Consider the following 22,787-nt stretch of genomic DNA (forward strand, 5'->3'; position numbering starts at 1 on the left):
AAGAGACAATAAACGTTTCGCCAATCAGATGAAGCCCTTGGGCCCCGGTCGATATTTTTATTTGCGGTGTTTCAGGGATTAAGACGTCCTAACAACCAACACTCAATATTCTCTGTGTACCTGGTGTACATGGCGTGACTTATCACGTAAGGTACTTCATTCCAGACGGACACACGATGCCTTCAGTTTTTTGTCCTCATTTGGATCGCTTATCCTCTCGGATAGGGAATATACGTTCGTGAAGTTGTTGCATGTTCGTTGTTCTGTCTATGCGCACTCTTAAGAATCCATAGCCATGACCTTCTAGGCCCAACAAACGATCATGATTATTCTGATCGCTCTGTTTCTAGAGAGCACAGAGCCTTGAGTTGAGAGAATTTCCCGGGCGCTCCAGAGATCATGTTTGCAGTATGCGTACTTCATTGTTGGTGACGCAGAGAGGCTTGCCAGGGCATGAAGACTTGTTGTTGGTGCAGTGAGTCTCCAAGGGGTAGAGACTTATTTCACATCCTTGGAAAAGCATCTATCTTATGCGCGTTGGTTGTGCTCTTATAGGCCAAGTGGGCTGAGTTGAGCTCGTGAATCCACCATTGGCCGAATCATGCTACAACTGGGATTCCTCATCCCAGGACTGAGGAATCTGGGTTAGGACAGTTGGGACAACTGGGTCTTGTTTGAGTTCTTCATCGAGTCTGGTCTGCTCCCACCGCTTTGCACGTCTTCCTTCTCTCCCGACCTCCTTTCATAGGGCGCTATACCTCGGTTAGTCTTCTTACGCCCCTTTTATGGTTATTCATATCCTCTGTTAGTTCCTCTTCCTGTCTCAACAAACCTTTGACTATGCTGGCAACCCTTATAACACTTACATTGGCATTGGTAGCCACCATTTCGGCCGAAGTAACCCCCAGAGAGGTCAAATGGACGGACGATACGTTTGGACCGGACGGTCCTTGGCGTGCAGTCAGTATTTGGATGGGGAATGAAGAATCGTCAATAGGTCTATATCCTGGCAGCGCTTGGGAGTCGTGGTTGATCCAAGATCGATATTGCAGAAAGGGCACATGCTTCGCGTCTAAAGCTGGTACCTACGACAACTCTTCCGGTTCGCAAGGAGGTATTCAGATGCCTGCAGATCTCAGCGGCTTTATGCTTGGTTTGGACTTGAAAGGCAATCCAGCAACTCGACATTTGGACCGTATGTGGTTGAACGGGGCTATAGTGGAAAACGTGAGTCTTGCTCTTTTGGAGTCTCAGAAGATCAAATATCCTGGCGGCCAGACATCGCCGTTCTTCGCTGGCTGTTTAAGTCTAGGTGGAAGGCGGGCTATAAACCAGAGCTTCTCCCAAGACGATGGTCCAGCCATCAACGCAAGTCTCGTGCCAGGCTGGATGTGGGAACACGAATGGACAAGATCGAGCTCTTTCGGCATGCATATCGGATCGGTACAACCTGACATATCCGGGTCCTTATGGTTTGGAGGCTACGATCAGAACCGTGTTATCGGAGAAGTCCTCAATATGAACGGAGGTCCGAGAGACGGGATCACACTTCGAGATATCGGTATCGACGTTATAGGAACCAAGTCTCCTTTCGAGTTCAATTCGAAAGATGGCCTACTTGCCAACGGAAACTCTTCTATTGGAGGTAGCCTCAAAGTCTTGGTTGATGGCTGCTCGCCTTACTTTACGCTGCCCAGGTCGACCTGCGATAGCATCGCCGCCCATCTCCCTGTCAAATTCAACAAAGATCTTGGCCTATACATATGGGATACGAAGTCAGACAGATATAAGGAAATCATCAACTCTGCCTCGGCCCTAAGCTTTTCATTCATCTCCAACTCAAACACTGATCCAATAAAGATTCGTGTCCCTTTTCTGCACCTCAATCTAACCCTCTCGGCACCTCTATCTGATAAACCAACGCCTTATTTCCCTTGCCACTCGAATGGAAAAGACCAGTATGTTTTAGGCCGTGCATTTCTTCAAGACGCCTTTGTTGGGGCCAACTGGCACCCGGATATCGATACCTGGTGGTTAGCCCAAGCCCCAGGCCCCAATATCCAGGCTACACCCAATGTTGTATCGATCGGAGAGAGAGACAAGTCTGTGAGCAAGGGCGGGAATGATTGGAAGGTATCCTGGAGTGGAGTTTGGGATGACCAAGAAGCACCCTCCAGTACCCCTACAGCGGATAGCACCGACAAAAAGGGAGACACAAAGGGGAACGAAGAGGGCAGCAAAGAGGACGACCAAGAGGATGACAAGGTTGGAATGTCGGTTGGAGCCAAAGCTGGCATCGGTGCTGGTATTGCTGCCGCTGTCATAGCGGCCGGAGTGGGCGTCTTCTTGTGCTGGCGTCGACGTCGGAATCAGCCCCAAGAGGAGTCGACTACAGAACCCGTGGCAACAGTTGATGAGTCAAAGTTACCATCGGTAGTTTTGTACCCTCAAGAGTTGCCTAGCCAGGAAGTGCAGCCACCTTATTATCAAAGGTTTGAATTACCTTCCTGAATCTGGGGCGAGTTCAATGGGCGTCTTGACTTTCTTGTTTGCTTGCTTGTTTATATGTTTTGCACAATATCTTAGCCATTATTCCCATATTAGATTTTGATCTTTGTCTCTTTGTCCTTCGGATATAGTATCAGGTCTTGTAATACTCAGAAGCGCTCACATTATGATACCTCATTATTCCCTCTCATGATGTTACACGGTTTGCTCAGGTGATCATTGTCCCATCACATTTCCAAGGCCAACGGAACTCTTGTCACGGCCCTGAACGCGATGATTTCATAGACTTGTCATGCATGAGCCAAGGCATATGTCGTATTCCAATAGCGCTGCAGGCGTTAAGTCAAGCAAAAGCAGTACATCATGTACCACTACTCAGGTATTGATTCCGCGCTTACCTCCTATCTTTAGTCTATATATAGAAGAAGTAGAGCCGCCAGCCTAGTACAAAGTTAACCCAGGCTATATGACACAGTAATTCTTAATGGAAGCAAAAGAGAAAACTATGAATACCTGTGATTGACCCCTCCACGAGTTACACGGTGCCTCGTGCTCTCTTCCACAGTCTGGTGTGTGTTGTGTAAGTTGGCAGTTGAAGGTGACTCTTTTGCAAACTTAGTTGTCATGGCGTCCCTTCAAGTTGAGCCTCAACCAGGTACAGATGCTATTTGTCTCACCATAGACTTTTGTTTGCATTAGCCAATGATCACTCTGCTGTCCCTACGAACCAAAGGCCATGTATAAAACACTGCAGTATACTACTCACCCCCCTCCCTGTTCGAATTTTTCATTATCAGCTTTGTCTTCCACTCACTTGCCCAGCATGACAACCTCTTCTCCCCCACCTTTGAATGAACACTCCAGAACCACCAGAGATAAAGGCGAGGCCAAGACCAAACCGTTTTTTGAAGAGGTCGTTAGACAGGGCGTCCTTTTTGAGACCGACAGCCCTGATTATCCAGAGGGCCAGAGCATTATGCCACGTCAAGTCAGCGTCGACTCCATGCCAATGTCCGGCCTTACAGACGAACAACTTGTCAATGAGTTTAAGTCTATTATTGCGAAGTATACTAACTCGAGGTCCCGAAACTTTTGGGATTTCCTGATGCTACTATGTGCCCTGCTGCACTTGGGGCAGCCCTCTTGATACCACTTCTGAACCAAAACATGGCGAATCCAGAGACTTGTCCGCCAGAAGGGACCCTTGTTGAGATGGAAGTCATACACTGGTTACGTGAGGCACTTGACTATCCTGTACTTGGAACCTACACCAAAGTCATGGATATCGGCGGAGTCTTTACGCCTGGGGGATGTCTCTCAAATACTGTTGCGCTTTTGGCTGCGAGAGAGAAGTGTTTTCACGGATCACGCTTGAGAGGCATTCCAGTGCTGCTGAGCAAGGTACGTGTGTTGGTACCAGATATGGCATGGAATCACTCAATACGCTCAGCCATGGCCATGATATCACTTGGCGAGGAGAATATCATACCCGTTCCCGTTGATGCTGAGTTTCATATGGATCAAGAAGCCTTAAGGTACATCATCGACCAAGAAGGGGGTCCAGGAAATATCATCATGGCCTGTGTTGCATATGCAGGTGATCCAACGTGTTTGAAGATTAACGATTTACATGGTCTAGCGCAGATCCTTCAAGACAAAGATATTTGGTTTCACGTTGATGCCTGTCACGGCAGCCAACTTGCCTTCTCAAAACATCATCACTATAAGCTGCGAGGCATCGAAAAGGCAGACTCAACTACGATTGACCCGCAGCAAACAATGCTAGTTCCCTATGACTGCTCTTTGGTCCTGTTTCGAGAGCCCAGTACTCAAGCCGCCCTGTCGACCAACTCAGACTCAATCCCCAACGCGCAGTGGTCATTTGGGTGGACTGGCCCTTTCACTGGATCTAAAGCTTTTATGTCATTGAAGATCTGGTCCTCCATCAAACGCCATGGAAAGAACAGCATGGGCTGGATGATTGATGAGAGACTAGAACTCACCAGCGCGATCCAGTTGGAGGTTGAACACCGACCAAACCTCATACTTTCGGGCGGAACCGATATCAACTCCTACATGTTTATTTACGTCCCCGCGAGTGTGCAGCAATACTGTCTTGAGCACAGCATTCGTCTCTCAGACGCAGACTTGGAGAAAGTCAACCAGCTAAATCTCCACATCCAAAATATCATCCATCGAGAACGTGTCTACTACATCCATGGGCTCCCTCTTGGAAATTGCCCGCATGGTCATTTCATAGAGCCTGGCAAGAAGGCCTTTGTCCTGCGTACCCTAAATGGGAACCTCTAGTCAAACATGTATAATGTGAGAGGCTTGCTGAACAAAATCGAACACCTGGGACAGGTTATTTTCACAGATAGCCAGTAAATCTGTATGGGAGACACTGCTGGCTCGTCAGCGAACTCTGGGCCTCCTTTGGACGAAACGGGACATGTCTCAAGCATCTCTAATACGCCAGAATACTTGTCGTCTGACGAGATGTTGCGACGGTTGGCATTCAACGTGCTAACAACGCCGAATAAGATCATAGCAGCCACGACCGGCGGTGCTAACAGATTCATGGATCTAGAGATAACTGCAGTCAGAAAGCTTGTGAATGTGATCCAGCGTTTCGGACTGTCTGAAGTCGGTATGGCGGATGAGTTTGTGAAGCTCGCAATTTCAGATGGTGGTCGGAGGGAGGGGAAAGATCTTGATTATAAGCCACGATGCGATGCGTTGGAGAAGCTTCGTAAGATCTTTCATGATGTCCAGAACACTCCGCTCGAGTAACTTTGACACCGCTCTTGCTGGTGTTTATACCGTGCTTATCTTCAATAGATTAAGAAGCCATTTGTTTATTACTATTTTGCCCTCGTATCGTAAATACTTTCGGGAAATACTGACGGCTGCCTCGCTCTAGCCAAGAATGTCCGATAGGTGCTGTGTAGATACCTCCACTGAACCACTGACATCCCATATCCTCAAACACAAGAACTATATCATCATAGTCCGTTGAAGTGGGCTAGATGAGTTGATGGAATTTGACCAGGCCCCGAGCAACATGTACATCAGTCAGCTTAGTCTTGCTGTCCTGCTGTCGCTCAGGAGTACAGAGTCGCCTCTCGAGAATATCCATTTCGCAGCCTAGTTCAACCAGTAGAGGGGAGCGTGAATCTTTGGAGCAAGATCAAGATATTCCTGAAAGAAAATAGCATCGTTGAAGTTGTCAGCAATGAGACAAGCTGTCACAAGGATAGTGTGACCTCTTTCTCGCCAAGCTCCCAACTTTCCCCAAAATAGGAGCCCGGACTAGCCGACGCAGTTCATGATGTCGATCAACTCTATCATGTATGACTGCCACAACAGGGCCGATGAGAAGGTGATTGTCAAGCAGACAGGTTGTGTCACCTGGGAAGAACTTCTTGAGGCGTTGGAGGATGGTAAGCTTTCCTGTGCCTGGGAAACCGTTCAGAGCAACAATTTTCCCAGATGAACCCTGTTCAAAGGATTTGGGGACATGGGCGTGACGGCTTTGTGGACTTGTCATATCCACGAGTGCTGTCCCAGCTGGGGTTTCTGGGTGACTTGGAAGTGGCCTTGTGAATTTTGGCAGTGCTGATGTCCAAAGGAAAAAGTGACTTGAAGGTGATAGAACGTGCCACGCAGGCCGATCTTTTCATGTGACTGATTAGTTATATTGTGCATCAACCAAAGTTTATACATCATGGTGTTACTGCTAGCTCTAAGTTAATCTTTCATCATCGTGTAACTTCACACAAACTCTGGTGCTGAAAACTCTTACAGTCTTTTCCTTTAACTGCCTACCTAGGTTATATCTAATTCTGAACCACTTCAATCAACCACAAAGACTTTACTCAAGTGCATCTATTACCTTTACGATATAAGGAAAAGTTTGTGACGTTGTCATCATGTGTTTGTCTTGCGTGGCGGTTTGCTTTCTCTGACTGTAGCCAGAAAAAGCGGTATGGGATTGTATGCTCTTCCGTGTTTCCAATACTTGTACATCCAACACCGCATTCCCACCAAGCATTCTGAATGTGGACATCGGTCCATTGTCATACTTCCTTTCCCAGGTGACCAAACCCAGTTGGCCGTTATACAATTAGGCAAGCTGTTAACTTCAAGCTTTGCACAAATGATAACAAACGCAAGCAAAAAAGAGGACAGGAAAAAAACGACATTGCACGTCGATCACTTATCAACCCCACGCTTCTCTCCTGTCTGAGGTCCCTGCGACATGTTTTCCTGATCCTTCTGACCGGCGCGGAGTTGCTCGATTGTCTCACACTCCTTACCGAGAAGTTTCTTGAGATGATGTGGTTGAATCTGATCAAACTCCTCGAGGACCTGATCCCGTCGTTTCTTCCATGCTTCCAACTTCACCCCCTGAGGTCGAGAGGTCTTGGTGACCACAAGTGGATAGGGGCTCGTGTCACGGCGGGTTCGAATGTTGCAACCGACACCTGCTTTCTCAAGTACCTGCTGGACATGGTTACGACGGGGCTTGTTCATCGGGTACTCTTCAGACATCTTTGTGTGGTGGCGGAGAAAGGCGCTGACACGCTCGCAGTCGCTGCAGTCGCAGGGAACGCCGGTGAGGGCCCATGTCCAAGGCTTACGAGGCTCTGGACCAAGAAAGTTGTCAAGAATACCCCGAGTGACAGCTGAGAAAAACTTCTTGTAGGTTGGTGTGCTCAAGGAAATGCTCTCATTTTCGAGAAGGGGAATGATGGAACGCAGAAAGGGAAGCCACATCAACTGGAAACTGGCCTCTGAAAGTCTGTCAAGCTGCTTGGTGATCTTCGACATGAATTGACCTGAAACATTGTTCGACTTTGTGCTGGCCTTCAAAAGTCCCGAGAAGAAGTCTCTCATGTCATTGTGCGTGACTGCATTCCCCAGCCTACGCTGAGCCCACATATTGGGAGTTAGCCAAGGCGGGAGTTCCCTCTTTTTTGACTGCTTAAGGATTGTTGTTGGATGCTGTAGCGAAGCAAAGTCCTGAGATTCGATCAAAGAGCCTGCCATAGTTCGATAGAGATCCATGCCCTCTTGTCGAGGAAGTTTGTCCTCGTCAATCAGAGCCATCACTCGGGCCAAGGTCATGAAACGGAAGCCAGGGGCCAAAGGCCACCTCTGGAAAAGAGGTACGACACTTGGGAATTTGTTAGCATGGTTGGAATAGATTGTAGGGGAGGGGGGATATATTAACTTACAGCTCTTTCAGGAAAACAACCGGGTGCTCAGAGTACAATGAAAAGTCGACCGCAGGTGAAGCGTCATCTGTAGTCACTTCAGTAGGGCCATCTCCGTCAAACATATTCTGCAGCGTTTGACGAGTCCACTCCAAAATTGGCCCAGGCGTTGGAAGAGCGTCGGTGGGTAAGTCACTAGGAAGGGGAACAAAGTGAGATACGACCTTGCGCTTGTGTACCAACCCATCCTTTGAAGCCATAGCAAGCGAGAGTCTCGTGTAGATTAGTAAAGAAACAGTAATAGATGTGGTAGAACATACCCTTTTTTGAGCTTGTTGAAATTGTCTAAAGTCTTGCCATCATCATCATCGGGTTCGATAACCCATTGTCTTAACCAGGTAAACAAATCAGATGGTAGAATCTTGTAGAATTTGGCCAGAATGTCCTCAACAAAATGGTATCGCTCATATTGTAGGGCAATTCTGACGACCTTTGGCAAGACGGACTTATCCTTCATCAAGTCAGGGTAAATTTCCAACTTGGGCATTACATTCTCAACGAGGCCGACCATTGTGTTGATCAGGTGGTCTTGCATATCTGGCTGAGAGCACAAGTGCATAATGTACTTGATCTGCATCTCTGGAGACGAATCGCGATGGCTGTCAAGCTGGCTAAGTAAGCCAGCAACCGAGTCGCGAGGGACAATAACGATAGTCTATTCGTGATAATCAGTGGGAGGTACAATTGAAACAAGGATCATACTTACGCTTCCACGATACCAATGTGTTGCTGTTGTACCCTAGTAGCATAAGTTAGCAATAAGCTATCAGCTAGGATTTTGCCCAAGTACGCACGGAGTTGCCACTGAATTCATACGCTTTCTCAGACTTCACACCCTTGAAGGCACTTGGATCAAGAATGTAATTCTCCGTGATGACTAGCTCATCTGTAACGGCGTCACCTTGCAGGTCTCTAAGAGTCTTGAGTCGACAAACCGTCTCGTCAACTGAATATAATGGAGGGTGATAACCTTTGAATGGGTCTGGATAGATGTCAAGGGTCCTGGCCAAGGCCAAGGACAAGGGATAGAAAGCCTGCATCTCTGGCTCTGCAAAGTCTATCATGCCAATCTCCTCTCTCTCAAGCAGTGCAAGAAACATCGTAACCGGACATCCTTCCAATGCTTGTTGAAGAGCCATGAACCGGGTCATGTCTGCTCCCTTTAGCGACTTTTGGGAAATGTTGGCTTGAGTATACTCGTGATCTAGGACATGGCATGCATATGGAGTTTTGCGATCCTTTTGCTCCTGCGCGAGCCATCCTCCAACCAATTCACGGAGGGGCTGCAGTTCGGTTTCTGAGAATGTATCAAATGTGCGAGGCGAGGATTGGTCGATGGCGAGGTTGTAGGCAAGAACCCAGCGATAACCTGACTTGACGGGAAGAACCTCGTGGTGAACATCCGAGTACCAAGCAGCACACGAAGCTTGGCTCTTGGAAGATTCATAGACAATCTCCTCGCCGCAGTGCTCCAGAAAAACCTCTCCACCCTTATGTTTCGATGGCAGACTGATGACGAGGGTTCCAAACATGTTGGGGATTTTCTCCGTGCTGGCGACAACGTTAGCTCGGCTGGCCATACGGACAGGAAGTATTAACGTACTCTGTGTGTGCCTTGAACATGGCGCCCTTTTCATAGAGAAGCATCTTGTAGAGCTCGGCGTGGACAGGCGTGTTGATGCCCATCTTTTGAGCGACGAGTTCACACAGTTCCTGGAGGTAATCGGACCATTCGCCTCCGCCAATAGTGAACTGCTCAGGATCAAGTTCCCAAGTTTTTCGGACTGAAGTGTCAACAATAGTGTCACTTCCTCTCCCAAAGGGCGCTTGTCGTGCCTGAGTGATGATCTTCATTGCTTGCGCCTTCTTGAGTGGAAGTTTGATATCACCAACACCTTGAACAGAGATGTTGAAATCCTCGGGAATTTCAATTTCTTCATCGAATGCAAACTTGCCCACGATCTTGATGTCTTTGATAGCCTTGAGAAGATTGACCTTGAAGTCATCTTTAGTAGCCATCGTGCTCGAGTCGCTTGCAACGCTCTGCTTGTCTTCGTCGTTGTCTGAGCCGGAGCCAGATTCTGTAGCAGGGCGATCGTGAGCCATCTTTCGTGAAGGCATCACGATCGGAGATTTGGATGAAAGCAAGCCAAAGGTCGTGTTTACCACTATTCAGAGAGTTGTTGCGCAAGGGGTAGAGTATCGACCAACGAAGTCTGGGTATTTTTGGTGTATGTCACCGCGAATGTGAAAAGAAAACAGATCTAGAACGAGGATGAGAGGTATGAAATAGCTTACGAGGGTAGCTCATCTGAGCTGTCATTATGTTTAAGCGGCCTTTGTTGGCTTTCATCCTTACAGTGCGCCACACTGTAGAGCAAACGAGCCTCAAGGCGCCAGATGCAGGCACTTGCTGGCAGTGGCAGAACAAAGAACACATATTACATGGGATGAAAAGTAAAGTCGGCGAGAACAACGCTTTTTAAGTTTAGAAAGGTTTTCAGGAAATACAAGACCTGGTTACCTAAACAGTACTCTTACAACGATCGTTAGATGTAACGGGGTTTTATACTACTCACGGGCTCTTATATTAACTCCTTGAAGAACATGTCCAACTTAGCCTTCCCATCATCTTTGGACAGGAAACTATTTTCATCTTTTGCACAATTCTCTAGCAAACACATGTACTTATTTGGGCCAATGTTTAATGGCTTCTTAAACTCGAACATGGCGCTTATACCCGCCAGCTTGAGTCCGCATTCCGAGCAAAAGTCCCGTTCCTTTTTGTAAAAGGCTTCAAGACAAAGCCCGTCCCTGCAAGAAAGTCAGCTTGATGAGCACATGGTTATCGAGACAAGCGGCCACTGACTCGTCGGCAACACAAAGATACTCCTGTGTCCCGAAAAGGGACAGGGCGTAATCTACTGTTGCGTCTAGCCCTAGAAGCCCTTCCAAAAGGTCTTCTTTGTAGCAAGCTCTCGAAAAATCCAAGAAATATTGCCGAAGAGAAGAGCGGCATGACGATGAGCAGTATGATGCTGCTAGTGCTGGGTCCTTCAAATAAAGTCCGCTTTCTACCGAATCTCGACCGAAGACGAAAGGGCAGTCAATGTCTGTTGAGAGAGCTTGGCGACATTCTTCGTTAACGGACTCGGGGATTGTGCCGTTCCATGGCTTGTAAGCGGTAGCTGAGTGAGTTGTGAGAGTGAAGACTATGGACGTGAAGATTGGGAATCGCATGGTTACGAGTAATCGAGGAATAAGGAGAACGATTGACATTTAAGAAGAGGGAATTGTGTTGAGAACGAGATCTCTCATGTGAGGTCAACGCATTGTTGGTCGGATGTCAAGATTACTGGATCGATCCACTCTTCATTTAAATTCTATACCAACACTCCATGATGCTAACAACCAACAGCCAATACTCCATGCTCTCACAAACGCTATTAAAAATCACAAAGAAATACGGAGTAGGCAGCCTAATCACCTCCTCCACCACCGCCTCCGCCTCCTCCACCATCACCACCACCGCCGCTGCTTCCACCACTATCTCCTCCTCCGCTTCCTCCGCCCGAATCACTACATCCTCCTCCACTACTGCTGCCTCCATGATCTCCATGGCCTCCATAGCCATGACCGCCACTGCCTGAACCATCTTCTACTCCTCCCCATCCCCAATTCCCTCTATCCCTGTGCCCATGACCGTGACTGTTACCAGCTGTGTCATCCGAGACTCCTCCATACATGTTTCCAACGGGATAGTTTCCACCATCAGTGGTAGCTGGGACATGGTATCTTCCCCGTGGAGGCCCAGCAGCGCTTGCCTTGTTTGTAGGTGTTATGTGTATATGTACTGGAGCTGTATAGGCGCGTCTTGGTATAGGTTCGTCAGGTGTTGGCTTTGACTTTTCAGTGTCTCTTTGCTTCTTCCGTCTTGGGAAATATTTGGTAAAAAGATCTTTAGGAGACATTGCAGTGGAAATGTGGTGATTGAGGACCAAAATATCGTATGAATTTGGGCGCGATGTTTGCCCTTTATACCTATCGAGACTCACTTACAAAACCGCCTCGGCTGTGTTGGTGCTAACTAAAATGGTATCCGTGGTACCATCATCTTGACCTTCAGCCAAGTCGGGCGTCTTGCAGCCCACCTGACTCGGCTCAAACCGAACCGTCTTACGAGCTTCGAATATTCTAACCAAATGGAGAAAATAGCTTAAACAGAGCTTATGGTACTTTATTAATGCCTAAATGTTAGAAGTCGGTAGAGTAAGACATGCGATAGGATGAGACGAAGCTTTCCTTGTAATTTATGTATGCGCCGATATCGCTAATTCACGAGCTTGACTATGGAAGAACTTATAGGAGCCCAGAACATAGCTCGCAGAATAAGAGACTCTCCGTCCGTTCTTCTATAGTCAAGCTGAAAAGGACTCCACATTTGATACCATGAGCTTTATGGTCCGCCGTAGAGCCGTTGGATACCTCCCTCCACTTCTAACCGCCCGGCTGATATCGACTTCTTGCTCAGCCCCAGGCTCCTCGATAAGCCAGACAAAAATGCCTGCTTTGGAAGAATGACGACACTTATTAGCTTGCTAGCGAGGCTGATTTCCTGGGTTGCGTAACGTGAAGAGAATGGTCAGTGTGGCCCAAGGCAGCTCGGCAGTTCGCTCATTGCCTTGCAAAGGTATAAGACACACGCAAACTGCGATGCAAAGAACCTGAGTCTTGTACTGCAACAACACCTGTTTATTACAAGATAACAGCGAAAGTTTCAGAACTAAACTTAGGACTGACGACGACCCAACTCCATTACAGTCGCTGCGATTGTTATTGGGCCACAACCCTCCAATGCCATTGTATAGAATTTGGTTGGAATTATTTACTACTGTCCTTTTCTTAAGAATACACTTGGCCGGGGCATTGGCTGGCTTGGGTGGATAAAAACAGCCTGCCGCCTTAAAATGTATCTGGCGAATTGCAGAAGCTGTTACCGCCATCTGTTTCCGTATAAAAACAAAATCATGGGCTGTTATTGGAAAGCGCCTTACACAGCCGAACCTGAACAGGATACCTAGGACCAGTAGCTGAAAGACTTCTTCGCACTCTCCAACCTCACCTCAACAACCAAGTTTACAGCTACAACATAATAAAATGAGTACTTTGCCAGTACTTAATATATCAAGCATAATTTTCCGTTATTCTGGCCTTGTCGGAAATCTCATAGCTATCTCTTCAGCAGCCCGTGTTCCGCCAGGAAGTCCCCCCTTGCGGTATATATACGATCAACTCCTTGCGATCCAGTCGGAACTACAAGATGGCCTCCTTTCTTTACAGGAGGAAAGAGCCCTATCGGCTGACAGAAACTTTACTACGATACTAAAATGCGCGAGAGCGTGTGCAAGGGACTGTGGTACTCTTCTTAAGGCTGCCAAGACAAATCTCGAGAGAGAGACTCAAAATAGGCAAGGGGGGCAGTTCCTGCAGTTAGTTGATCAGCTGTTCGTGCCTTCATATTTTGGGAATCTTCAAGGCTCGATCAATGAGTATACTCGACCAAGTACTCGCCACTTGGCGAAGTGAGTCAAACCAGTCTTCATTCTATTGATCCATACTAACATGGATAGCAACATCATATGCCATGTGCATGACCAATTGAGAGACATTGAAAACCGGTTCGGCATTTCTCTGGGATGCAATGCTTTTGAAGAGCTCCAAAGGTCCACAGGCCTTGTTGACGCTCAACTCGGCCAAATTCCTTGCGGAACAGAGGCTTGGGATGAAGTCTGTGACAGACTGCAACACATATTGTTCAAACTTCACCACCTACAGACAGCAGTCCCACTGTTATGCGCCCTCAACCATAGCGACAGATCACTTCGCCAGAGTAGGATCTCGACAGCTCTTGAGGGAACGTTCTCCTGGGTCTTTCAAGAACAAACAGACGATGCCATCAATGCTCAATCCTCGTTGCGTCGCTGGCTCACTTCAGATCAGAGCCTTTTTTGGGTCACAGGCAAATCATGTTCAGGGAAATCGACATTGATGAAATTTGTTTCCGAACATCAGGATACCCGGACCTTACTGCAGAAATGGGCTGGGCATAGGGAGCTATTGATCGTCAATCACTACTTTGATGCTATGGGTCTACCAATCCAGAGATCATTTGAGGGACTTCTGAGATCCCTCGTATTTGGAATTCTTAGTGCAAAGCCAAGTCTCTTGAAGATTTCGCCGTCGAGTCTTGTTTCAGCATCGAGCGCTCTGCCAGCAACTTTCAAATTCGGACATATATTCAGCTCCATAACGAAGAATGCTGTTCCAGTCAATATGTGTTTCTTTATCGATGAGCTGGACGAGTATGAGGGAGATCATGCAAAGCTTTGTCAACTGATAGAAGATGTGGCGGCCCTCTCCTATGTCAAAATCATTGTTTCCAGCAGACCACGGGGTACATTTGAGGATTCATTCGGTAGTTCTACTGAAACCACACTATCTCTGGAAGAGGCCAATCGAGGTGATATCAACAGATATATCAAATTTCATTTGGAGGGAAGCCCTTTGCAAAAGAATAAGGACTGTTCGAAGTATAAGGATCTTGATCTTGAGTCCCTCAGTGCTCAAGCACAGGGGGACTTCCTCTGGGCTGTTTTGGTAACTCGTTTTCTCCTTGATGATCCGTCTCCTTTGGTTGATGCCTACAACGGAGCAGAAAATGCTGAAGACATCCCCCACAACTTATCAGGCCTAGTAAAGACTGTGGCACAATCCTCGAACTTACAGTGTTATGGAAAAGCTGCTGAGTATCTGACAGTCGCTCGCGAAGCAAAACGATGCCTAGCTGCCGAAATTCTCTTCTTTCACAACCTCGACTTTGCCAATGATATGTACGCCTTTATGACACCAACGGACCTTTTATCGCCCCATGACGAAGAAACAAAAGAACTACATCACCAGATTCGTCGCGACATCATGCAGACATGTAGAGGACTGCTGGAAGTTGTCGATGGCCAAGTTGTCTTCGTGCATCGAGCTGTTTTGGAATTGATACATTCTGAAGAGTTTTGTAACTTTTTACTCACAAAGGTTCGGAAAGGGTTCGATTCTGATCTCTCAGTCTTCAAAGCATCCGTTTCTTGGTTCAAGCGCAAACGTTTCAGGAGCGGCGAATTCGTCGACTTACAGCCCGAGCCTGCAGCGGTCAGTTTAACATATGTACAGAGCCTTTCAAAGTTTCATAAGAAATTAGGGAGTACCTTGCCGGATTTTCAGGATACATTCAATCACCCAGTCGACGTTTACTGGATGACAAAGGCTGTCAACATCCGAGGAGGCTTTTACAACGTATGTAAGCACGAAAGATGGCTGGATGTTATCAAAGACTTGGGATATAGCGACGATACTGCAGTATCAGTTTCAGACCCACTCAAGAAGCTGTATAAGCGATGGCTTCATCCATACGAAGAGCACCTGCACCGAAAGAAGCTAGAAGAACACGACCCTATGAAAGATATTGAAGACCTTGTTGGGAGCTTGAGGAAGTGTCTTGAATACGCACGACGTTGCGATCAAAAGGAAAATACTGTCGCCACGACTTGGGCACTCCTTGACAACGTTGAAGAAAGTCTGTTGTCCATGACCGCGAGGAATCAATTCAACATATCGGATGTATCTATGGCAAGGGGCATTTACCGTCATCTTGTGATTGAATCCGGTATCCAGAGATACATCGCGAACAAACTCTGGGTTGATCCAGGATATTGTGATAACAAATATTCACAGAAGTACCGATCACCTCTGTGTTCTGCGCTTGGAGCGGCACCACATAACCTTCATCCTGCGCATCTAAGTCCAGAGTCTATGGATAGATCACTCTTCAAATCTCTTCTTGCTCTTGGGCATGAGCCAAATAAGTTTCACCATACAGGGGAGACACCCTGGGTGTCTTTTGTGAATACCCATATTCCTAACACATTGTCTAATTCACCCCCGGGGTTCAACAAGATAAACATCAATTTGATAAATGAGATATCTATTCTCATGCTTGAACATGGGGCCAGGCCAGGGGATCATGTCGAACTTCTAGACAAGAAATCGAGGACGTGGAAAGTTCCAATTTGGTTCAAGTTCCTTATGCTGGCCCATTGGGTACCGGCTTTTCAACAAGCCACGTTCGAACGTGTTTTCAGCATGATGTTGGAGAGAACCCCAGGTATTCCAGATTCCAGAGCTTTACTGGAACTCAAATCTGATGGCGAAACATATGAATGGATTCCTTTTCCATTATGGGCAATCTGTGCTGACAATTTTGCACTACCTAACATCTCAGATTCTAGCCCATCTGATGCTGGGTTTGTATTCAGGATATTTTTAGGAAGCTGTGAAAAGAATCTGAATAACTTGGAAGTATCTGAAAGGTCTCGAGAATATCTTTCGAGTTACTTCCTTCCAGACTACCCGGAGCTTGGAAGACAAATACTGATGCTCATTCCCGGAAGTGACTCTAGGACGATAGGTTTCACAACAATCACCTCGGTCACGCGGGACGGAAACACAGAGAGCATTAGTGGTCGAAATTCTACGGTTGCGACTTCAATTGAGCTTCCAGAAGGTATCGAAGTTGAATCTCGTAAAGAAGGTGCAGTGTGCAATGGTGCGAGAGCAGAGGTGGATGCAATCATTGACGAAGTTGGCTCGATTCAGTCAATTGACGAGGACATTCAGTCACACAACAGCAGCATTGCACGAACTCCAGGTATCATCGCCGCTGAGCGCCAAATTGGTGACTTGCTTTCCCGGCATCCGGATCTCCGCTTCATCATTGATGTATCCTCAGAACTTATGCCAAAGGAGAGGCTCGAGCGCAATATTCGGAGATCACTCAAGCATTTGTATCTGAAACTCAGAGAACAGACGGAAAAGCACATCGAAATCCAGGTTTTGACAACTCGAATGCTTAAAGGGCGAGGTTCAAGGACTAGAATCTCAAGAAGAACTGTCGATGGCGAGTTAGCATCCCCATCTCCAAGGAATAGCAACGAGGAAGACGAAGAAATCCGGCCGAGCTTCCGGAAGGATCGAGCTTATCTCAACAATTGGATATTAAAAACGGAACTGTCTGCGAGACCAGATGAAAAGCCTCAGCAGCCAGCAGATGCGGCTGATGATACCAAGCTGACAGAAAGTGACGACGACATGTGTGAAGAAAGAGAGAGTGATTCAGAAGAATTCCAAGCAGTTCAAGTCGCAGAAGAATTTCTCATGAAGGGTCCTCCTTTTCAGGCGTTCTTGGCACATCTTGGACTCTCATTATTACCTGATACTCTCAGACAGGCCATGCAATTAGCTGCCTGGGATACCATTGAACTTATCGATACTCCGGCTGAAGTTTCAATTTCTGATCAAATCAAAACTTCCGTGGAGAAGCTGACCGGCAGCCCCTGGGATTGGTGGCCACTCAAACCGCCGGAGGTACCTTTGCGAAGGGGCTATGTACGAATGAACTGGGCTTGCGTGAGTTACTACGAGTATAAGACACTTTCTATGTAACCTCCTGACTAGAAATAGCATTGCGGTAAGCCGTTTTGGGTACATATTACTTCTTCTCAAGCACAAATTATTGAGAGAATGGTCAAGAACCCCACCACGTTCGCTGAAGACCATTGCAAGGCCACCCATGCCAGGCGAAATACCTTCCAGAGGGTCACGGCATGGTTCAAATGGAACTCTGGAACCCTTTTGCCTGTTTCGACTCCAGTATCCCAAGATAGTCAACAACCGTCTGGTGTGGGCGGCAATAACCGAATCCAACAGGGGGTCGCTACTACAGAGCAGAACAACATCCCGCCAGTGACTATCGATGATTTAAGGATCTTATTTGGAGTACCCATGGGGCTTAAGACGCTACATGTGATCCCAATCCCGGTCAATCAACCAGACAGCAACGTTTTTCCACAATTGAAGGCTGAGTATAGAAGAATGCGAGGCCGATGGAGAGCTTGGTTCTCTTTCTGGCAGCTCAGTCACTGCAATTTCGTTAAGGTAGGTGCATGTTCCTATGAAGTTTACATTCTCATATGTCAAATGCCTCAAATTGATCTTCCAACACATATCAATAACATGTTCTGGTAATATTCATTGACAATTCATTAGTTTGAGAGCATTGCCCGTAACATTGTTGTTGCTTGTGGCCAAGATCTGCCAAAAGCGAGCGACCTGGACTACGATTATACACCAAAGCCACCTCAAGCATCAATACCACCTGTTCATCCACATATCTTCGAAGTTGCATTCAACAGCTGCACTGGGGGTAAATGCCGAAACCCCTCTCCCTTTCACGACTGCTATGAATTTGAAGAAACGACCTACATAAAGCGAATTCCGAAGAAAAAGACACCACTTTCTCCGGGAGCGATTGACATGCCTATTTGGGGGCTCGAGGCCCGGCATTGCATCTCGTGCTTTCACGTCATAATATACCACTTGCTTATTCTGGTTCCTCCTTTTGTGTTGTGGGGATGGTGGATGAGTAGGCATCCCGATGACATACAGAGCGCATCTGTTCCCATGACTGTTGTTTTGGCAATGATTTCTATGTTTTGGAGTGCTACTGGAATTATGAAGCAATTTCGTGGCGAGCCATAGTTCTATGGGTGGGTGAATCTGAAGATCTATGCTGAACTTATGACTTACGAATATGAAAACACGGCTGCTGATGATGATGGAACTGTTTTATATAAGAGATCTACAGAGCATAAAGGACCCTGCTCTTTAACAGAACGGGAGAATAGAAATTTATTGCATGCTATGTTCGAGCTGCAGCTACTACAAACTTGGCCCCTCCTGGATACTGTCCTTCTCGTCTGGAGAATGAGAATCGTAACAGAGACGACTCAGATATGAACAAGATCAGGCCGCGTGGCCTAATGGCTAAGGCGCTAGATTTCGGTCTTCAGCAACTGATCCCTCTAGAGATTCCAGGTTCGACTCCTGGCGTGGTCGATTGACACAGCTGATCCAATTTCTTTTTGCATTCTTCTGCTCCTGTAGGGAAGAGGAGCAATATGTTTTTTTTTTTCACTTGATGCAAAATAAGAGATAGAATGAGCAAAAATGTGGTTCCGCCCGGGATCGAACCGGGGACCTTCTCGGTGTTAACGAGATGCCATAACCAACTAGACCACGGAACCTGTGATGATCGAGATTAATCTCTTGGCGATTGCTGGTTGGGGCTTCGCTATTGAGCTCCAAGTTCCCGATACCACCGTGTATTCGGAAAATAGGCAGACCATTTCGTTCACCTGGTAGTTAAAACAGTCACTGATCCAATATTGAAGGAACATACGTCTATTCATACCCATACCATACGCCTGCCCATGATATTAGACGCCTCTCGTCTTACTAAAACGAGTTACCAATGTCATCCCAATCAAAGTTATCCATGTCCTGAGTATCGAATCCTTCAAACATGGCAGCATCCCCTGAAGGATCCAAGCTTCCTCCATCATTGGCAGATCCAAGTCCCAGGTCAGATGGTACACCACCCATACTGACATCAAGAGTCAAGTTATCGACAGACATATTGTCACCCTGGACACCTGAAGCCGCAGCAGCCATGGCATCTCCAAGTGCAGCGGTGTCACCATCGAGGTTGAGAGACATCTCTGCAGTTTGGAGAATTCCTGGAGGCTGGGGGATGATCATCTGTGCTTCGACACGACGATGTAGACGTACAACGATCTCAGCGAGTGCTGGGTCTTTCTTTTGGAGTTTCCTACAGCCTTCAGCTTCGACTTTGAGAAGGTCGCGAAGACTACGCTGACGCTGGACCGGTGGAAGCATGTTTCCGTTTACATCAACAACCGCAGGGGCATCTTTCGCAGCGTCAGGTGCACAGATCAACGAGATAGCTACGTCATAGACAATACTGGCACTTCCAGCCTCTGTGTGTTGTCGAATCTCCTCCAAGATAACGTGCAATACTCGTTTGGGGCCCATTATCTTCAAAGCAGCCAAGATTTGTCGATGAGTATAAGAAGTCGGCATACTGTTCATAGCAGGATGGATGCTCCAGTGGACAAGACCTTGGATGGTAAGTTTGATGGCACTAGAGAGACCAGTGGGAGGTGTAACAGTCCAAGACTCGAGCTCATTGAGGTCAGTCCCTCCTGTCCGGCGTGACAAGGGGATGCTATCCTTGAGAGTCCGCAAAAGAGGTTCAATGTCTTGATTCTTGGGATCTCGACGTTGGTATGTTCGTAAAGCATGCTCCAAAGGCTTTGCAATGAGGTTTTTGACGGATGAAAGCATTGTGCTTGCTTCTCCCGAGATGGAACTTGGAAGGAGGATGAGCTGCAAAATCTTTATGATGGACTTTTGTTCCTTTTGGTCGATCCAGAGATAGTCCGCCAGGAATCTAATCGCCGGCACAAGAGATGGCAACAAGAATGTATCCACAAGGTCTGCCTGGTCGTCAGTATGAATCGCTTAATTGGCAATGGTACTCACATTCTATGCCTCCCTTGAGGCTTTCGTCGTTGAGATAGCCATGCGTGTATGCAACCACAATGCTCTGGAATAGAGGCGCCACAACAAGATAAAACTCTTGCGGGGGGCAAGATGACATTAACTCGTCACCAAGGCCACCGGCCTCAGTATCAAATAGTCCATGAATCCATCCGTTGAGATGATCATTCTCCCTTTGAGTGAGCTCATTACATTGTCGTCCAATATGTCCCCTGCCAATAATCTTAGCAACCCAAGAGTCAGGGCTGGCGATGCCAATGTCCACTGCGTTTAGGTTATATCGATAGGTGAAAGCCAAAACCAGCAGTAGAACGGCACCAAACTCCTCGTACACAGGCTGATACTCTTCTTGATCATCTTCGTAACGCCAGTTATCAAGAAGTTGACACAGGGGTTCAAGGATGTTCGGAAGCTTCTCAAACAGAAGAATGACGTCTAATGACTGTGGTTTTGCAGCAAGTTGACTGCATAATACTTTCAGCGACATCGTTTCCTTACTATGACATGATTGCCGTAGCACCTATAGCTGTTAGAAGTAAACAATCGACGAATGAAGGCACTTACCTCAACAAGTGCTTGGCATACTGCACCGACATTGCCGTCCATCTTGTCGAGTTCCCGAACGAGCCCCTGAATCTTTTCGGTATCAGACAAACAGTCTTGCACAAGCTTATCTTTGGAATGCTTCTGTAAAGATGGTTCGTAGGAAAGAGATATTTCTCCCAAAATCCTCTCCACGTGCTCCCTTTGCACGAGGCCATGCAGTACACATGCAGCGCAAAACTCTTCCCTAATACTTTCCGTATAAGGGTTGTTGTTTCTAGACTCGTCAAACATGAGTGACGCTGTAGGAAACAGGCTTGTATCCACATGGCTCAGTGCCTCCGTGATGCAGAATTCAGCCGATGTGCCTGGGAAGCCAGGGGGCAACAGCTGATAGAGAAGTATAGGAACTTTGTTGATCAAGAATGATCTCAAAAGATGGGCGTCTTTCTGTCCCTCATTGCGGAAAACCGCGTTGGCCAAGATATCAAACGACGCGAGAATCAGGTCGATGGCACTGGATTGAATATCTCCTTGATACTTGTTGCTCATGTATGAAAACAAAGCATGGTCATCTAAAAGAGGACGTGCAATAAGCTAACAAATTAGTATAGCCATAAACCCAGGGACATTAGTCTTACCGCAGCGTTTAGATAGATGTACAATCCTGCCCGAGTGTTGCTGACTGGAATCTCTGCTACAACAAAATTGTCCAGGCCAACAGCTGAATCAAGAAGTTCGTCCATAGCAGCATTAGTAGCTTGCTTCTTCTTATCGGCGGGATCAGAGCTGGCAAGGATCTCCGTTCGAAACTGCTCGAGCTTGTCTGTTATTTGCGGCACGAGCTGTAACGTTGGCACAAAGCTTGCCAAGCTTGCAGACATTTCTTTCCGGACGTCTGTACTAGTCAGCATGAGTACAATTGAGGGGCAATTGTATTACCTTTGGCAATTGGTTTGCTCACAGCTCCTACAAGGATATCGTTCTCGCACATCCGCAGTAACAGTGCGACCAGAGCTGCCCTCGACGACTCCATCTCATCCCGTACCTGGGCTGTGTGCAATTGCTCAAGCATATCAGCTGCAAAAGCAGTAGTGAAAAGCACCATCAATTTGGAAATAATCCTTGTCATATCCAATGCCGTTTTTGAATCTCGTATGGCTTTGCCTTCTACTACGGACTTGGTAATCCCGTAGAAAAGTACCTCTTCAGCCCAGTAAGAGCTCTTCCATCGAGTAACCTTCTGTTTCTGTTCATCCTTTTCTTTATCATCGCTTTGTTCGGTCTCCTTGCCGTCATTGGCGTTCGGCTGTTGTGCATATGCATGTAAAGACGAGTATTTGTATAGCGCTTTCAGTATTGATGGTGCATCGACGTAGCCGAGCCTTGTGAGTACTTGTAAATATGGAGGGATTCGAGGGTCGAGACTATTATCGTTTGATGGTTGAGGACGAAGAAAGAAATCGGCGACGAGGGCAGGAGGTAGAGGATGTTGATCATGGACGAGTCGAACGTAATTCTCGAACTTCTCTGTATCGAGACGTTGAGAGATACAGCGTGCGACGAATTGAGACCAATATTCTATGGCCGAGCGCATCGCTTCTGCGGCTGCTGCGCGAGAGTCCATGGCGAAGGGATATTCGTATCGATGATTAAATGGTTGGTCGCGAGATCGATCGATGAACAAAGGAGCCTTGGATCGCGTCCATAAGGTGATCCTTCAGGAAAGACGCCCGTCTATTCAATTAGGCGTCAATATACCAAGAAATTCCAAAACAAATGTATTATAGTGGCGGAGATTTGCTCTCCCAGCGTCGGCGCATAAACTTATGTGGATGTAAAGCTTGAGCTGTCGCGGAGTCGATGGCCTCGGTGTTGACTTTGGTGGGACTCACTTTGGCGCGGATTTGTTCCGCGCTGAATAAGACT

General features: G+C 47.1%; 7 protein-coding genes and 2 non-coding genes across 10 annotated transcripts; 4 read left to right on the forward strand and 5 right to left on the reverse strand.

Moving 5' to 3' along the window:
* The first annotated feature begins 112 nt into the window (after positions 1-112).
* On the forward strand, positions 113-2,758 carry FOIG_02738 (uncharacterized protein). The gene has a single exon (XM_031200137.1). It carries the CDS (start codon positions 841-843, stop codon positions 2,509-2,511), a length of 1,671 nt encoding a protein of 556 aa, XP_031069905.1. The 5' UTR covers positions 113-840; the 3' UTR covers positions 2,512-2,758.
* A 917-nt stretch (positions 2,759-3,675) lies between these two features.
* Positions 3,676-4,818, forward strand: FOIG_02739 (uncharacterized protein; the record flags this gene model as incomplete). The annotated part of the gene is made up of 1 exon (XM_031200138.1): positions 3,676-4,818. One exon carries the CDS (start codon positions 3,676-3,678, stop codon positions 4,816-4,818), a length of 1,143 nt encoding a protein of 380 aa, XP_031069906.1.
* Positions 4,819-6,723: 1,905 nt separating this feature from the next.
* Positions 6,724-9,893, reverse strand: FOIG_02740 (uncharacterized protein; the record flags this gene model as incomplete). Its single annotated transcript, XM_031200139.1, has 6 exons — positions 6,724-7,687; positions 7,749-8,000; positions 8,048-8,442; positions 8,494-8,526; positions 8,582-9,338; positions 9,391-9,893. 6 exons carry the CDS (start codon positions 9,891-9,893, stop codon positions 6,724-6,726), a joined length of 2,904 nt encoding a protein of 967 aa, XP_031069907.1.
* Positions 9,894-10,335: 442 nt separating this feature from the next.
* FOIG_02741 (uncharacterized protein) lies at positions 10,336-11,027 on the reverse strand (the record flags this gene model as incomplete). Its single annotated transcript, XM_031200140.1, has 2 exons — positions 10,336-10,601; positions 10,657-11,027. 2 exons carry the CDS (start codon positions 11,025-11,027, stop codon positions 10,373-10,375), a joined length of 600 nt encoding a protein of 199 aa, XP_031069908.1. The 3' UTR covers positions 10,336-10,372.
* Positions 11,028-11,266: 239 nt separating this feature from the next.
* Positions 11,267-11,758, reverse strand: FOIG_02742 (uncharacterized protein; the record flags this gene model as incomplete). Its single annotated transcript, XM_031200141.1, has 1 exon — positions 11,267-11,758. One exon carries the CDS (start codon positions 11,756-11,758, stop codon positions 11,267-11,269), a length of 492 nt encoding a protein of 163 aa, XP_031069909.1.
* Positions 11,759-12,518: 760 nt separating this feature from the next.
* Positions 12,519-18,604, forward strand: FOIG_02743 (uncharacterized protein). 2 transcript variants are annotated; one of them, XM_031200142.1, is made up of 4 exons: positions 12,519-13,369; positions 13,418-17,303; positions 17,358-17,831; positions 17,943-18,604. In XM_031200142.1, the coding sequence occupies exons 1-4, from the start codon at positions 12,945-12,947 to the stop codon at positions 18,432-18,434; spliced, it is 5,277 nt and encodes a 1,758-aa protein (XP_031069910.1). In that variant the 5' UTR covers positions 12,519-12,944; the 3' UTR covers positions 18,435-18,604. The 2 variants fall into 2 exon arrangements, with proteins under 2 accessions (XP_031069910.1, XP_031069911.1); XM_031200143.1 differs by having other exon boundaries at positions 13,418-17,831.
* A 97-nt stretch (positions 18,605-18,701) lies between these two features.
* FOIG_02744 lies at positions 18,702-18,791 on the forward strand. Its single transcript has one exon. It is a non-coding gene; the product is annotated as a tRNA-Arg (tRNA).
* A 114-nt stretch (positions 18,792-18,905) lies between these two features.
* Positions 18,906-18,979, reverse strand: FOIG_02745. The gene has a single exon. It is a non-coding gene; the product is annotated as a tRNA-Val (tRNA).
* A 54-nt stretch (positions 18,980-19,033) lies between these two features.
* Positions 19,034-22,721, reverse strand: FOIG_02746 (uncharacterized protein). The gene is made up of 5 exons (XM_031200144.1): positions 21,801-22,721; positions 21,500-21,756; positions 20,880-21,455; positions 20,298-20,835; positions 19,034-20,251 (listed from the first exon to the last, which is right to left on the reverse strand). Exons 1-5 carry the CDS (start codon positions 22,483-22,485, stop codon positions 19,191-19,193), a joined length of 3,117 nt encoding a protein of 1,038 aa, XP_031069912.1. The 5' UTR covers positions 22,486-22,721; the 3' UTR covers positions 19,034-19,190.
* Positions 22,722-22,787: the final 66 nt, after the last annotated feature.

Source organism: Fusarium odoratissimum (genome assembly GCF_000260195.1).
Source record: "Fusarium odoratissimum NRRL 54006 unplaced genomic scaffold supercont1.3, whole genome shotgun sequence".
Classification (NCBI taxonomy): domain Eukaryota; kingdom Fungi; phylum Ascomycota; class Sordariomycetes; order Hypocreales; family Nectriaceae; genus Fusarium; species Fusarium odoratissimum.

What these genes read in the sequence shown, in the direction of transcription:
- FOIG_02738 (XM_031200137.1), top strand. Translation starts at nt 841, where the DNA reads ATGCTGGCAACCCTTATAACACTTACATTGGCATTGGTAGCCACCATT.
- FOIG_02743 (XM_031200142.1), top strand. Translation starts at nt 12,945, where the DNA reads ATGAGTACTTTGCCAGTACTTAATATATCAAGCATAATTTTCCGTTAT. An exon ending in AGTACTCGCCACTTGGCGAA is followed by an intron (nt 13,370 to 13,417) that starts GTGAGTCAAACC and finishes TAACATGGATAG; the next exon opens with CAACATCATATGCCATGTGC. An exon ending in TACGAATGAACTGGGCTTGC is followed by an intron (nt 17,304 to 17,357) that starts GTGAGTTACTAC and finishes GACTAGAAATAG; the next exon opens with CATTGCGGTAAGCCGTTTTG.
- FOIG_02746 (XM_031200144.1), bottom strand. Translation starts at nt 22,485, where the DNA reads ATGGACTCTCGCGCAGCAGCCGCAGAAGCGATGCGCTCGGCCATAGAA. An exon ending in ACATCTATCTAAACGCTGCG is followed by an intron (nt 21,456 to 21,499) that starts GTAAGACTAATG and finishes CTAATTTGTTAG; the next exon opens with CTTATTGCACGTCCTCTTTT. An exon ending in TATGCCAAGCACTTGTTGAG is followed by an intron (nt 20,836 to 20,879) that starts GTAAGTGCCTTC and finishes TAACAGCTATAG; the next exon opens with GTGCTACGGCAATCATGTCA.